A 17,204-nucleotide genomic window follows, 5' to 3' on the forward strand; every position below is an offset into this window, starting at 1 on the left:
GGCGAGCAGAGGAACAAAAGAACCCTTTAGCTGTCAGCCTTTGTTTCCAGAGTAATTTCAAGTGATGTGGAGCTGGAGTAGCTTAGATTGGAGAGAGGTCTAAGGCCAGCTCTTATGTTGTTTTGGTTGAACTGCTGAGAGTCAAACTTCACACTAAGTCACAGGACTCTTCTGAGTGAAAAACATCTTCTACGTCCCGTGATTTCAGTTTCTCAACACATACACAGTCTTCAACACTGTTATAGGATAACAAGCACTACATGTGTGCCACTACAGTCAAGAATCTTTTAAGGGGGAATACATTTTAAAAGCAATCATTGTAGGGCTGGAGGCAGCTGAAGAGGTGTGCGTGAGAATTACAGGAGGAAATTACTGTTCGGTAGTTTCAATAAAAACAAGATCCCCTGTGGTTTTCTAAGTGCATGTCTTTTTAAAATGAGTAATGCAATTATCCACTTACTAAAAATAAGGTGTTAGTTTATGATCAGGTTTTATGCATTTTATAAAATGTTTTTTAAAAGTTATTGCAAAAGCAAAGTGTTGTCCCTGTTTCTCATCTTCAAATATTTCATAAAATTCAGGCCATTTCATACACGATCCTCACAGCGGGTTGTTCTATTAAAATCGGTGGCAACTTGAATTTCCCCCCGAAAAAGCAGAGCACATTATTTTCTCCCAAGAGTGATCTTCTTGTTTTGCTGAAAATAAATTGGACTGAATATCTACACTTCCTATTTGGTGCCTGTGACTGTATAATGAAAACTGATTTAAATAAAGTTTTGTTTACCCTCATTTTTTATGCTCCAAAAGCACTGATTCTCTTGGGGTAAACTTGTCCTCTGAATCTGACCTGTCCTCATTATTTATAGTGAGCCGGGGCTTTAGCAGCTAATACCAAACACGGATATCTTTTCAAGTGGGAGGTCACTGAGGGACAGAGAGACACGCAAGACATCGCAGAAAATCCACAGGGAAAAGAACTAGTAGTGAAAATCAAATCCTTACAACTTTTCATTTCTTCTTTTTTCATATCAAATAATTTGCATAATTAAAGCAAACTTTACCAAAAGTAATGCAAAATTTCTAGACTATATAGCAAGTATGCTTATTCTGAACCTGTAAGATAAAATGTGACTTCTTTACAGGTTTGTCCTTATCTGAACCATCAGTCGGCCAGTCAGCAGGTCTGGTATGCTATATTGCAGCAGTCTGGGTGAGATTAAGGCTCAGCTACCTTCAAGCAAGAGTATCGAGCATCTGTTGCAACTCTATAGTAGGAGAGCTGTGCTGGAAACAGTCATCGATCCGCACAATGTACTGATGCAACAGCTGCTGCAGTATCATCTGCTGTGATATTTTTTAGAAGTCACAGTTTAAGTAGTTTCTGAAGACAATTTTACTCTCTACAGACACTTAGTAATGGAGATTAGCATTTATTATCAAATAAATAATAATATTAATGGATTGCATTTATATAGCGCTTTTCTAGACACTCAAAGCGCTTTACAATTCCACTATTCATTCACACACTGATGCAGGTAAACCACAGTTGTAGCCACAGCTGCCCTGGGGCAGACTGACAGAAGCGAGGCTCCCATATCGCGCCATCGGCCCCTCTGGCCATCACCAGTAGGGTGAAGTGTCTTGCCCAAGGACAGACAGGACAGACAGACAGAGCTGGCAATCGAACCAGCAACCTTCCGGTTACAAGATGAGCATCCCAACCCCTGAACCACGGTCACCCCGTGGTTCAGGGGGTTGGGAAGGTTGCCGGTTCAGCGTAATTATTTTAAAAAGATATGTGAAATAACCACAACACAATGAAGCACTCCACTATATTTCAAATGCATTATTATGGATTTTTTCTTTTCCTCCAGGTATCCGTCACATTATGTCTTTCCTGCAATTTTCATTCTATCATGTTATAATTGGCCGTTTTGGTGCAGAGAGCCACCCAAAACTACCTCTTAGAGCCTTCGTTTACTGTTATTTATTTTGTCTACTGGTTTTTTGTTTTTCATTAAAACTATTTTAGTGTTTTGTTGTTTTTTTGTTGTTTTCGTGTCTACCAAAACAACAAAAAAGAACAGACTATTGTGATGATGAAAGATTTCTAGATTTTTAAAAAATCCAAAATGCACTGGAAATGAATGTTTAGGTATTCATAGTATAGCTTAGAGTTAATCAAATAAGATTCCCTGCAAATCCATTAACTTAGTGGGTACCAGATTGGACCGCTCCCTGTTGACTTCACAACTGACTAAAATGAAACTCCTGTTAAGTGTCCTCTGTTAGATTGAGATATTGTGACTGTGGAGGCCATTTACAGTGAACTCATTGTCATGCTCAAGAAAGCAGTTTGAGATCATTTGACCTTTGTGACATCAGAAGCTGCACTCTGGTCATAAAGGGATGGACGTGGTCAGCAACAAAACTTGGGTACTTATGGTGTTTAAATGATGGTCAGTTGGTAATACGAAGAAAATGTGTGCCAAGAAAATATCCCCACACCATTAGACCATCACCATCCTGAACTTCTGATACAAGGAACAATGGAAACATGATTTTTTGCTGTTCCATACCGACTTCAAATGTCACAGGACAAATCGGGACTCATCAGACAAGGCACCATTTTTCCAATCTTCTATTGTCCAATTCTGGTGAGCCTGTGCAAACTGCAACCTGTTTCCTGTTCTTATCTGATGGGAGTGGACTCGGCATGGTCTTCTTCTGCTGTAGCCCATCTGCTTCAAGGTTTGAGACGCTGTGTTTTCCGAGCACTTCTGCATACTTTGCATTGTTGTGAGTAGTTATTTTTGTTACTGTGGTACTGATTTTTTCCTGTTATCTCAAAGCAGTCTGGACGTTCTCCTGTGAACTGCGGCATCAGCAAGGTATTTTTGTCCGGGGTACTGCCCCTCATTAGATAATTTACATTTTCTGACCATTCTCCTCTGTGGGAAAATCCCAGCAGATCAGCATTTTCTAAATACCCAGACCATCTCATCTGCCACCAACAACAATAACCTGTTGAATCCCCTTTTTGCCCCATTCTGTTCACCATGGCTCCACTGAGTTTCAAAGCTGCAGTTGGCTGATTACACATTTATGTTAATAACCTCAAAGGTGCTCAAAGCTGCTAGCCAATACTTGTTCCTTCGAATGTCATTGTCCTTTTCTATTTCTTTTAAATAGCTATTTCTTACCATTTCTTTTGAGAACAGTTGTTGCTTTATTCACAAAGGCAAGATGTCATTTGTGTGCGTAGATAAACTATGTGTTGGCACTGTTTAGTTTCTGTGCTCGGGATTATCAATAAACTAGGAGACTGCCTCTTTTATTTTTCTGTCAGATCTGTTTGATGTATTTTGGTGCCTACTGACTTCCTCTTTTTTGTGCCTTTCTTCTTTATTGCTGCTCCACCATCTGTGGTACCATATGATATTAATTGTAAATCAAGTTCTTGAAGTGAAGGCTGACTGTGACAGTATGTTTTTTTTAATGGTTGATGTTTGGCTGTTGCACTTTAATTCATGCTGTTAATTTTTATAGTGCTCAAATTCCAACGCTTGTATTTGAGTACTGGATCCTGTGCACACTTGCTTTTGTTTTCAGGGCGCACTCAATGAATCATTGCAGTAGGTTTTGTTGTTGCTTTTGTGATGTATGAATGGCTGGATACAGGTTATTTGCAAAATTGTATCACTGTAAAATTGGCTTCACGGACATCTGGGTAAGGTTTTTCTCACAGATTGTCACATTTTTATTTCATATTTCCTTTATAGCAACATATCAGTACAGCTTTACAGCAGAGCATCAATTTCACAGTATCATTGCTCCTACTGTCAATTTGTACTGCTATTGACACCATCAAGTGTCTTACATTGCTGCTGCAGATCTTGTTGGTACTGGTGTTTAGATTTAGCCATGTCAGTTTTGGGTGGATTAACTTAATTACTGTCACTCCTGATTTCATAGCTGTGTTAACATTGCTGTATGCTTTCCAAGAGTGGTGAGGTAATCCAAATAGATGTGTATTTGTTAACATAATGAACATGTTCTGTGCAGGGTCACTGGGTGAGATCTATTAAGTGACATCATTTAAAACATAGCAAAATAACATAAAAAACCACAAGCTGTCAAAATAATAATTAAAAAAACCCCTTTAAAAACAAATCAAAATCTGAACTTGACTGCTACTAATGCAGAAGACTGAGTTTGTGTTACTCCATAGTTACAATTTAGTCTCAATCAAACTTTTGACTGTTAGTCCAGCAAAATTGTTTTGGTTAATGAAGTCTTCTAGGATATCTCGATTAAATGGCTCTCTCTATACGTCATGGCCATCGGTCAGCATCTAACTCTGAGGAAACATTATAGATTCACCAAAAATCTGAGATAGTCTGGATGTACACCAGTGCATGTCTGTGACATTTCATTTTCCAGCGAGGGGTTGGCTTGTCCTTTGCAGACCTTCAAATCACAGCGGGAGCATTTCAAAGATGTAACATTTACCCTGCACTGGGTCTCTTATTTTGAAATGTGACCAGATTCTGTATGCCTGTGCGAGCTGCCTTACTTTTAAACATAACATAGTTTTTCTGCTCAGTAAACTAGGCGAACCTTCCTAAGCAGCACTTCTACCAAAAGCACGATCATTTCAACATCACATTCTGTGAAAAAGAGAAGTTCATCTCACCTCATAACAATATGAATATTTTTATTCGTATCTTATTTTACTAAACAATGATATTCAATAAAGGTTTAATAATGTAATTGGTTTTCATTCATTGCTTTAATTTAAAAAAAAATTACAGAATCATACTTTACACAAATAAATCCAACTCATACTTCATTCTGTTGCTGTAAGGTCCTCTGTTACAGTAGTTTGGTGCCGTTTCCAGTATAACATGAGTGCTCATGAAAGCTAGGATACCATTAATAGTCACATTAATATCTGCTACAGATGGATCTTAATATGGGGCAGCATTACAGAAGATCCGGTGTGAGCAGATAGGGCATTGGAGAGTGCAGATCTAATGGAGTTTTAATAGATAAATGTTGGCAGGATGTATCTCGGGCTCCTCGATAACAGCAGGATGTGGAAATCCAGACAATGGCTTTTAAATGGTGATGGATGCTAGCAATTGGTTTAATATGTGCAGATGGGAAGATTGTTGGTTACTGGCATACAGGAAGGCAGAGGACATAGATGGATCGAGTGGAGAAAAGATGACAGTATGAAATGGTCTCAAGAGCTGAATGTTGCAGGATGACTGGCAGAGGTGCATGAGGGTTGGTACAGAAGTACAAGTCAGACCTTATTAGGAGAGCTCAAAGGGACCTTGACAATGTGATAACAAACTTCCTGGTTGCCGGGGTCTTTGTTAAAGGCAAGGAGCAGCAGGTGTCTGATTTGAAGTGGGGTGGTGAGCCCTGACATTGTCTGTCGCTGCCTGTCTTTGCCTTAGTTTTTCACCATCAGCTCATTCCTTTAATGATGTTTCCCCGTCGACCAGGTGTTGATGTGACTCCGGCAGCTTGAAAAGGTCACTGCCTTAAGGCTGAATGCATCGTGTCATAGTTTATTGACTGGCTGTTAAAAAAAAGAGTTCATCCTAAAGATTATGAAACCCGAAAGTTGAAAAAAGATGGTAAAAGGTTATCAGTGAAATAAAAAAAAAGACCACCTGAATAGAACTTAGAAATTTCCTTTAACCTCCAGTCACCTTTTTTTAAGAGACAGAAGTTTTTTGTTTGTTCCCCAGACTTTGTCTAGTCACAACATTTTCCAATCCATTAGCTTGTGTAAGTCTAAATTATTAGCTAATGCATATATAAAACCTCTCCCCTTTTTTTCTATTCTTTCATTTTCATTTCAGTGTGTGGATGATGGAGCTAATCATAATTAACTATCTAGCCAGCTTGAATAAAATATGCTAACAACAGTTGTCAGTGCAGCTGGCAGAAGGCAGGGTTGCCAGAAAATTGAAATGTGGTGAGGAAAAATAGAAAATGGATAAATTATTAAATGTGAGTCCAAAAGATAGGGAATTTAAATTATCTAGTGACTAAGAGAAGGTTAAAATGAATTTAAAAAAAAAAAACACAAGCTCCACAGCCTTTCTATTGACATATTCAGACAAAACTTCTGATAGCCTCTTACTACTCTGCTTCAGGCTTACATAGGAGCTCCTGTTACCACAGTGCTTCTCAAAACTTTGTATTGATTATCCCACTGAGCCAAAAAAGCAACAACAACTAAATAACAACAAAAAATCCCCAAAAGACAAAGACTTCTGGATGGTAGGGTCAGAATTTGATGTGAAGAACACGAAAACATGGATAGGTCATACCTTGTCTCAATGCTTCAGACTGGTGGTGGTGGTTGTATTGTGTGGGGGACATCTTAGTATCAACTGAGCATCATTTAAACACTACAGCCTACCTGAGTATTGCTGCTGATCATGTCCATCCCTTTATGAACACAGTGTACCCATCTTTTTATGGAAAGGATAATGCACCGTGTCCCAAAGTTCTAGTCATCTCAGACTTCTTGAACATGACAATGAGTTCCATCATCCTCCACAGTCACAAGCTCTCAGGCTAACAGAGCACCTTTGGGATGTGATGGAACAGGAGATTCACATCATGGGTGTCAAATCATGACAGGGCATGTCAACATGGACCAGTATCCAATATGAGAACTATTTTCCAGGTAGCTCAGAAGACAAAAGGTAGGCCATTTATTTTTTAGCAAGCTGTACCTAATGAAATGGCCTCTGATGGTGTGTGTGTGTGTGTTCATGTTTATACATCTTTGTGAGGACCAAAAACTGGAATGCTACTATACTTATGGGGACAAAATGCCTGTCCCCAAGAATTTGAAGGCATTTTTGAAACTCAAAATGTGGTTTTATTCTCAGGGTTATAATTAGGTTATGGTTAGCTTTAGGCTAGGGGCTAGGATTAGGCATTCATTTTTGATGGTAGGCTAGGGAAAGCATTATGTCAATTAGATGTCCTCACTAAGATATGAAAACAATGTGTGTTTCCCATATCTTCCTTTCATTAAACATATTCATTCAGCTTAATTTCACTTCACATCTTTCTCCTGGTTCTCCGAGCCCCACCATCAGTGGCTCTCTCTTCCACAGCTGGTGCACACCCACAGTTTGAGAACCACTGCTTCCAAGGTTATTAAAATAAACACGTTTCCCCCCTCAAAGAGCACTTGACACAAAGGCATTTAAACACACTGGAAAAGATAAAACTTTATTTCTCCCTGTCGTGACAATACAAAGTCAACAAGTGCAATAACAATCGAACTAAAAACGGTACTGCTCGTTCTATCTAGTAGTAAATACATAGACAGAACGTGGTGCACATTATTGTCATCACCACCACCACCACCACACCCAAAAAGTGAGGTATCAGCCACTACAAAGCTTCTTTGTACAGGTGGGTATTCAACTGTAAGGCAACTGTTACCATGACAACCTGGACAGATTGAAACAGCTATGTGCTTCCTTCTTCCCATCCTTTTTTTTTTTTTACTGTAAATATTACTTCATATATATATATATTTATATGTAATTTTTTTGACATGGGAAGAGGGTTGAGCTGATACGATTTACAGTACCACATCACATCAGGCCAGAGTCAAGACTGTTTTCAACAAAACAGAAAACATCACAAAACATTCAAAAAGAAAAGAGAGGAGAGATTCCTCGTATATGTCTCTTGAGGGAATCCATTTGTGACCCTGCTACTGCTTGTCAGAGGCAAAATGAAGCTTTTTAAAATTCCCTGGGTGCGACTACTGTATTACATTATTGGTGATAAGAACAAATGTCCTGTTCCTTATTACAGGTCAAAACACAGCACAGAGCCCTGAAAGCGACATGTTCTTGAACGTATCTGATTTTTTTCCCCACTTATCCAGCGTTGGGGACTAATTAAAAATCTCTCCTGCCCTGTTTGCTACTGCTGTTCACACTCTGGGAATAGGAAGGCAGCTCGAGAGAGACAGCAAGAGAGTGTAATTTTGAACCACTGCTGATCTCCAGGCCAATTATTTTACTTGGACTCATCCTGCTTCTCTGCTCCTAAAAGCGATGGCACAAGCCTGCTGGGACGCACACGCACGCGTGCGCACACACACACACACAATTAAACTTTATCTATTGAAAGGGGGATTAACTTGCTCTAACAACTCTACAAATTTGAATATTATTGCTGATAACTGAGGATGACGCTAGCAGGCCCCACTTACAGCACTTGACCACAGTTCTGTTAGGTTCCACTTAAACTTCGTGAAACAGAGAGATGGAAAAATGAAGGCAACAGACAAGTCTAATAGCTGGCTTTTCTGTTTCTGTCGGTGTATTTGTGTTGAGTCAGCCAACTCTGAATGATTAACAGTATGTCCTGTTAGCTTTCAGCGCACAAGTGCTCCATGTATAAGCTTAGCAGCTGCCAGACTACCAGATGCAAGACTGGAACAGACAACCCCCTACCCACACACCCCCCTACACCCACCAACCCTCCCACTGTACCTACCTTCTGTCCACCTGGTCGTCACACACTGTCACTCATATAAAAACTGGCACCGGCAGCTGCTTTGTGTGTTTTTCCCCAAACACAAAGGACAGCATTTATGGATAGTTAAGAAAGTAGATCTCAGCAGCTTTGGGTAACAACTTTTCCTAGACTATAAGAGGTAAAACAGTCAACTTTTCCTACTCTAATGACCAGTTGATTTATTGATTCATTTTGTAAAAATGACCAACATTCCCCAGTTTTCATCTTCCTTCCTTCAGTTTCCATCTTCCTGTGATAGTTAAATATTTAATTCTAAATTTACTTATTTTTTTCCACTTTTTTCTCTGAAACACAAACCAAGCGATTCATTCATCTGTTGATAAAGCAACAGACATCAATAATTAAATCAAATCTTTAGTTGCAACCATCTCTTAAGCAGTGTAATAATTGTTTCACTTTTTTGTCAATCCAAAATCCTACACACAGTGGGGGAAATAATTAGTTTCTCCTTTGCTGAATTAGTTTTTTTCTGAGTTTAAAATCCAGAAAAACACATAAAAGTTACAAATATATTTGCATGCCATTGAGTGAAATAAATGTTTGATCCCACAGATTGGCTGTGTGCCCAGCACACGAGTCCACACAATCAGTTTCTTCCATTCCAACCTCTCCGTAACCATGGGTGAGACCAAAGAGATGTCCAAGAATGTCAAGACGATATTGTAGATGTGCACGTGACGACATGTCCCTTCATCTCGAGCTCAATGCAAGATCTTGTCTCATGAAGTGAGGATAATCATGTCAAAGGTGGTGAATCAGCCCAAAACTTCATGGGAGGAGCTTGTTATTGATCTGAAGGCAGTTGGGACCACAATCACCAAGAACACTACTGCGCAGTGCCCGCAAGGTCACCCTGCTCAAGAAGGCACATGTACAGGTCCGTCTTAAGTTTGCCAGTGAACATCTAAATGATTCAGAGAAGGCTTGGGAGAAAGTGCTGTGGTCAGATGAAGCCAAAATCAAGCTCTTTGGCATCAATTCGACCCCCTGTGTATGTAAGCTGAGTATGACCCAAACATTACCATCCCCACAGTCAAGCACAAAGGTGGAAACATTGTGCTTTGGAGCCATCTTTCTACTAAGGGTGCGGGATGACTTCACCACACTGAGGTCAATGGATGTGACAACAACAGTCCACTGGCCACTTAAGAGCCAGAAGATAGGCTGTGGATGGGTTTTCCAGTAACCCAAAACATACTGTACTGCCAAGGCAACAAGGAGAAGCCCCTTAAGGTCGTGGCCTAGCTAATCTCCCGATCTCAATCCTAGAAAATCTGTGGAGGGAGACGAACTTAAGAGTTGTCAACTGGCAGCCAAGAAAACTTAAAGGATTTATAGTTTCTGTAAAGAAGAGTGGGCCAGAATCCCTCCTGAGATGTTTGCAAACCTGCTAAAGGTTTTAGCTACCATGCACTAAGTCATGTTTTGCACAAATGAAATACTTATTTCACTCAATGAGGTGCAAATCAATGTATAACTTTTATTTAATGTGTCTTTGTTTTATGGATTTTTGGTTGAGATTCTGTTAAAATGAAACTACTATAAAAAAAATTAGAAACTGTTCATTTCAGCAGGGGATCAAATAATTATTTCCCCATAACATTCGCCAAATCACTGGTTTTAGATCTGAGGGATAAATAAAACAAAGATTTAAATAAATAAATACCATACTGGTGGCTGTTTGAAATGATAATTGACAGTTTTTGCTATGAAATACACTGAGAGTTAAAGTAAAAAGTGTGCAAGAGTTTCTTTTAGTAAGAGATAATCATTAATGTCTTTTTTCTTACAGAGCTGACAAAAAAAATGAGTTCATTATCCAGAGCCAAAAATTCTGTGATACACATCAGTGATTACCCATTGCTCATTTAGCTGACTCTGATTTTTACATACCATGTGATCCTCTGGTTAAGCTTCTGTACATTATTGCTGACAGTGAAAGGGGTTTACTGATATTTCTTTTGGAAACATTTTCTGTTATGGCTAGTTACTTACAGTTGCCTGTTACCAATGTGGAATTTGGAGCACTTCGTATAAAGAAACTAATGGATATTATTTTGCATCATATTGCTAAGGAAGCTGATCTCAGGCAGCCCTAATAACGAGGAAGGTCAAATAGGTCAGTGGGTGATGTTATAGAAAACTGTCACAAACTCGTAATTTGATAAGTAAGGGTTTCAGTCAGGTCTGTAGGCTCTTTGCCCAGGGATACGGATATGTGTAAATTAGCATAAAGACTGTGGCTGTTGTGAAGGGATCCCTGATCCTCATTAATGCTTGTGTGAAGATGGAAAACGCTCCTGTTTGAAGCTTCGGCAGTTTATTTTTATGGCCTTACGTCCTTTTCCGACACTGTTTCAAGAAATCGCTTGTTTTGCAGAAAGGAGACCAAAAACATTTTGTACAAGATGTTTGTTTTTCACCGTGGCTGCAGAGGCATTTTGTCTGGTTTCAGTAGGTAACAAAAACATTCTACTCTAAGTGAGATGCTCAGCATCAACCTAAGCCATTACATAATCAGACTGTTAGCCACTCATATAGTTTCTCTGACTAGTTCACATAAATAAATCACCAAATAGATAACCCACAACTGTGTCTAACTGCTACTGAACACAAAGTGACACAGCAGTTTAATAAACATGTTATATCTAGAAATAAGCTTTTTTTTTCTTCTTTTTTTTCTTTAAATAGGCAAGCTTTCTCACTTGCGAGTACAGTTTATCCAGTTCATCTTGGATTTGTTTGGGGTACTCCAGGCCTTGGCAGATACTTTAGGGAATCAGTTAAACCCTATAAGCAGATAAATGCATCCATCTCTCCCCTTCTGTAGAAGCAGCGATACATTCTTCTGTGTGGCTTTCCAGGCTTTCTTCAGCTGTTTCGCCTGATTCTGTTAGTCCGTGGGTATTTTGTGCTCATTAGAAAGGGGGCAGTAGTCACTTCTAGCTACTACAGTATGGCTAGCCCACCAGTGATGCTGTGTTCGTGGTCCAGAGAGGGGTGACTGGGGAACATCTCCTCTGTACCTTGTAAGGAAACCAGGTGTTGCTACTCTTCTGTTTATCCACTCACAGCATCGTTCTGCCAGAAGGAAAAAAAAGACATAAAGCATCAGGGTTCATTCTTAAGCTTGTAACATATAGAATTACAGGCATTTTTTACTGACGTACAGTTTTTTCTGAAGCTTTCAACCGTATATTAACTTTTGTGTGGTAAGCCTCAGGCTAAGTCCTTTGGCCATCATCAACATGGTGTTTTCAAACAGGATGTGATAAGAAGATCTGAAACCGAAGGAAACTGCATACAAGCAGTTTCAGATAGCGACTTGTCTGACACGAGATATACCTGCAAAAAGATTATGTCGCATTAGCCTCCTTTTTTATTCTAAATCACAGTATTTACAGTATTTTTAGTCACTTAAAACTTATGGTCAATCCCATAAACTGAGTTCAGTTAGCATTTTCCCATAGAGTTCTCCATAACTGGGCAAATTTTGGAAACCAGCCCTCTGCTGGCCTTTACAACAAAATGCAGGTTAAAGGCACTTCTATACCAGCTTCACATTTCACACTAGAAAGCTGTGCCCATCTTTTATACACCGTTTATGAAATCAAGAGAGCGGTAGGATCATTTTCTCAGGCTTTTTTCTTCCCAGCACCCTGCTGGCCATTAGAAATGATTCAGTACACTCCCATGCTGGCTTCAGTTTTCAGACCTGAAAGTGCAGTGCCAGTCACAACACCACCAAACACAATCTAAGGCAGTTTCATACAGAAAGGCTGGAGGTGCCGGATGATGTAACCACATCTAGCTTTCCTTTGGCTGTGGTTTCCAGTTTTCATTGTATTGGTTAAGTGGCTAGACACTGACTGAATGCCAGAGGAACATAACTCTAGCTGTCTGGGAAACAGAGGTCATCTCAGGACTAAAACTTGGCTTTAGGAGAAAATAGAGAAAAGCACTGATTTTAAATATAAGCTATTATCCACCTGTTATCACATGACTAAATTTACATACTCAGGTCACGTGGTAACAACCAGACTTTATCCTTGGTAACTCTCACACGACAACCACTGATGAAAGCCATGAGATGATTTAAAACAATGGAAAAACTAGCGAATGAAGAAGATGGTATTTAGGATAGCAAACATGCTTACATATTTTAAAGATCTCATAGAACTGGAGCCCACAGAATGAAAATGGTTGATACATTGTGGATATATTGCTGCTTTATCCTCTCCAAAAAGCCAATTTATAGCCCAGAGTGCACATGTCTGTATCATCAAATTCCAGAGTAGCCACAAAAGTTGTTTGGGAAAAACTGTCAGGATTCCGGACAACAGAGACTGAGACTCAACACTTAATACTTTTAGCTTCATGGATAAAATTGCCTCAGTGTGTGCTCTGTGTTTCATGGTCCACACTGATCTTTATATAACAACATATTGGCTTGAAAATGAGCTCAAGGCCAGAAAACACAAAAACTAATAAAATGGGCCAGCTCTGCTTTATAAAAAGCAGCCAGCTTCACAGGAATATTTTACAAGTCTGTAATTCTTGTTAAGACTCTAAGCCCACCACAGCTCTATGAATCACATCCACCAACTGAAAATAATTTCTGCTGCCCAAACAATACAACTGCACTTTAATGGGAAAAGAAAAATTTCCACTTTCCCCACCTTAGCAGTGATTTACCCTCCATCCTTGTAGGGACACAGAAATATTCTTTTATCAGCAGTGTGTCACACAGAGTGCGTTTGGTTCTTGAAGGATACTTGACTGCACTTTACAGAAAATGCAAAGTAAATGTGTGAAAACACGTCTAATAAAAGATCACAAACACAAGCACAAAAATAAACACAGAAAGTTGCACCAACCCCATCTTGCTTTTGGCAGTGCCAGACGTCACTGCACGACTTTCAAAGAGCTAAACCTGCTCTTCTTCTCTTTCCCTTTTAGCAGAACTGTCTGTGCGTCTGGCTGTCTTTGTAGCATCTATGATGTTAATTAACTCACACCACATGGAGTGTGTTGCTTTAATTGGACAAGGTCTTGGCATGCTGCTCTGTGGACAGACAGGCCAGGAATAATTTCATAATGTACAATTACATTATTACCTCAGAAAAAGGGAACCAGTGAGTTCAAAGATGGATGTGAATATTCAGGAGACAGAGGTAGGCTTTGATCACACTGACAGAAAAAAAAACAAAAACATTAAAAAATGTGAAAGTCTGTTTTAGCCTTCTGGGTCTATCTGAGTGTCCTGTGCAGGCAGCACAGCAGGTGTTTAAGTGCAGGTGTCGGGCATGCTTACCTATGACCGATCTGATGTAACAGACAGACTGCTCGAGTGGCGGAGGTGGTGTTTACTAGACTGGGCTATAACGCTGAGTCACTGGTGACTGACTGTAAGAGGCAGTGTTACAAAGGCTGGTGAGTCAGGTATATGTTGAATAGGCTGACAGATGCCACCTCACCTAGACCACTCTACCCATGGCTAAGCTCAGCTGGCCCAGTAAGCTACCAGCCTTGAGCGAGTGGGAGGTTGCTGGCGTGAGGTGCTGCTCTAAGTCGGTGCCAAGTGATTCATCGGCCGCCAGGGGAATCTGTGTGACGTGCTCTGCTCGATGTGAAGTGGTGTCATTTGATGTTGCTCAACACCTCATTTCTCCCGCTTTAATCTATGACTTCTCGCTGATGCTCAGCATATATTAACCAAAGTTGAGTTATGTATTTTTAATTTTACCACCAAACACGAGCAAAAAAAAAAAGTAATAAAAAATCTGCTTTTTTTTCCCTCCCAAGATTGCACACTTATTTTTGCTGGGTAAGTCTTAATCAGCACTGACTGAAGGCAAACTAAATCTATCTAACATATGCAGTAAAAAATGCCAGACTGAATGACAGGAGCAGATCACATTTGTTCCACTTATGAAGCGGGGAATGTCAAAGTGGGTACACTACACAAGGAATGTAAAATAAGTGATGATATAGAAGATTCTCATTGCCACTTCTTTTAAATCTGCCTTCTAGTTTCACGATGCTGCTCAATACCACTAATTGCAAGGAGGTGGACAAGCAGGCAAAAGGGGGATGTGCAGATACTGGGAACACAGCCAAAGCTTTAATGTCCTAATAGCTGCGGGTGGACAACCAAGCAGGGCTGTAATGCTGCTGAACTTCCAGGAAGGTTTTAGTGCTTTTAAAGGGCTACATGAGAGCCCTGCTAAGATGAGTGACGCCAAAATGTTTTTCTTTTTTCTGTGGCAATGTGATATCTTAATGGGTTCCCAGTAGTTTTTGTGCTACCACATCCTGGTCATATGAGCTCAAGAGCTACTTCATCCACGTCATCCAGGACACATTAATGTGAATGGATTTTAAACTGGATACTGAGTGCTAAATGGGAAAATCATTACCGCTATCTGATATCACATCTGTATGGTAAACATAAGACTACACCTTTATAGTTTAACCAAGTATAAAGAAAGGAAATGGGGAAAAAATGTTCCCCTGCCCAGATTATAAGTAGATGAGACCAGATGATGATTTTTGTGCTCCTAAAGTTGTCAAAACTTCCTTTTCCATTAAAGCTATTGAGTCAGTTTTAAACAGCTCCATGTGATCATCTGCCAAGCCAGCTATGATAATTTAACCTCTATCGCCTGATGGTTTTAACTCATTCCACGACTACTCTGAGGCCTCCAACACCACCACCGTCTCCAGGTTCACGTCCTCGCTGGATGACCGCTCCTCTCAGTGTGAGAGCAGCAGAGTTAAGGATGACTGCTACTACTAAAGCTACTGTTGCAACGTGCATCAAGACAGCCACCATAGTTTAATAGGTCAGTCATGTATTTATTAGGTTTTTATTATTATTATTTTATTACATTTATATTTATATACATATACATTTTACTTTTATAGTATTTTTATTATTGTATTTTAATTAGGTCTAATCATTGTGTCATCTTTCTTCATGATGAAGGACACTTTCTAGCTGATATAACTGATTACTGGGCTGTGACAATTTGTGTATAAAGATTAATCAGGTGACCATTTAGGAACTTTATTTATATGTTCCTCTTTGACCTAAACACAAATATTTGAATGATTTTTCTGAAATCATGATTTAATTTTCAACTCATCCAGCCGAAGGACTAATGAGCCGGGAAGACGTCCGTCATCCATCCATCTGTCAATAATCTACAAGAATCGCTAGGCATGCTACAATATGAGTCAGGATTTAATCAAACTTATGCACAAAGATCACCCTCGAGGTCAGGGTCATATTTGTCGCTCTCGGTGGATTTGAATTCTCATTAGTTTGTGCAATACAGCCAGCCAATGATAGGAAAACTTATCACTGCTTTCTGTATTTCACACATTATAATAACCTGTAAATTATAATGGCTCATGTGCCAGATGAGCTACTGCATCAGTGATGTTCTAGTTTTTTCTATTTTTTTTCTCATTAGCTGAGCGAATCCACAATCTTTTAAGCGCAGAAAGACTTCCTTGAACTCCTCTTAATGGAAATCATTAGATTAGGTCATTTGCAGGGATAAGGCGTCCCCAGGCCAGTAGATATAAGACGCATAAAGGTCCAAGCCAAACAGCTCCTACATAAATGTGTTTTTTATCAAGCTAATGGACAAACCTAACTAACTGCCCATCCTATTCAACACTAGGATAAGCACTTGAACTAATAGTGTGTAGAAAAACAATGACTTTCCAATAGTGGTTTTCACAAATCTGTTGTTTCCACTGAGTGACGTTACCATGTGAGTAAACTCTGCTTGGAACGAAACAGTGTGCCCTCCCTGTAATGATAATCCAGGATTCCTGGCGTGGCAGGCTGATCATTCGACTCTCACCTGGATCATACATCGTTAGGTGAAGAAAGAGACAGTTACGTTTTCTTACTTTATTCAAACCAAAGTGAATACGTGAATATGAGATTTTAATAAAGGGCATCCACCGAGGAAAAGTAATAAGAGTCTCTCAGGCCGCCCACGCTGAACCCTGAGCATATCTGCAGCAGCACATACCAGCCTGCTTACGTGCAACGTGGTAAGCAGGATTCCCACACGCTGAGTGCAAAGCTGCGCTCTCTCCCCCCTCTCTCCCTCTCTCTCTAAGACCTGACTTGCCATCAGGACCTGCTTTGCTGCATGGGTTACCATTTGTGCTGGATTCCAAAGTTGCTGTGCGACTGGGTTGTTTTTAGATGCTGCTGGGCCTGTAGTGGGACTTGACCCGATCTCTGGTTGTTTACATTTGGCCAACAGATGTCCAACTAAGTGGACCCAGTTTTCTGAGCCATTACTCTGCATCCTCTCTGGGGATAAAGATCTATACCCCCGCAAATAAAACCCATCTAATGACGCACTGTGTGGGCAACGTCAACTGCGGTATACACACAGAGAGAATCGCCCATAACGGTTACTTAACACATTTAGGAAAAAGTGTAAGCGTTATCTGGATTCTCAGAAGTGTTTCATTGTGTGAAAGTTTCCCCCCCAGAAAAAAAAACTATTCTGATCTTGCCCCAGAAACTGCTCGTGACTGAATTTATCTCCCAGCATCTGTCACTTTAT

At 39.9% G+C, this 17,204-nt stretch overlaps 1 protein-coding gene across 1 annotated transcript in view; it reads right to left on the bottom strand.

The window, feature by feature from the left end:
• Nucleotides 1–7,248: 7,248 nt before the first annotated feature.
• The window catches only part of shisal1b (shisa like 1b), a 102,552-nt gene continuing 92,596 nt past the window's right edge, over nt 7,249–17,204 (bottom strand). The window contains exon 7 of the mRNA XM_005451014.4: nt 7,249–11,685. Within this exon, the coding sequence (XP_005451071.1) occupies nt 11,685 (1 nt within the window). The 3' untranslated portion in view covers nt 7,249–11,684. The remainder of the gene's footprint in view (nt 11,686–17,204) is intronic.

The sequence above is a fragment of the Oreochromis niloticus genome, linkage group LG7, assembly GCF_001858045.2.
Source record: "Oreochromis niloticus isolate F11D_XX linkage group LG7, O_niloticus_UMD_NMBU, whole genome shotgun sequence".
Lineage (NCBI taxonomy): Eukaryota > Metazoa > Chordata > Actinopteri > Cichliformes > Cichlidae > Oreochromis > Oreochromis niloticus.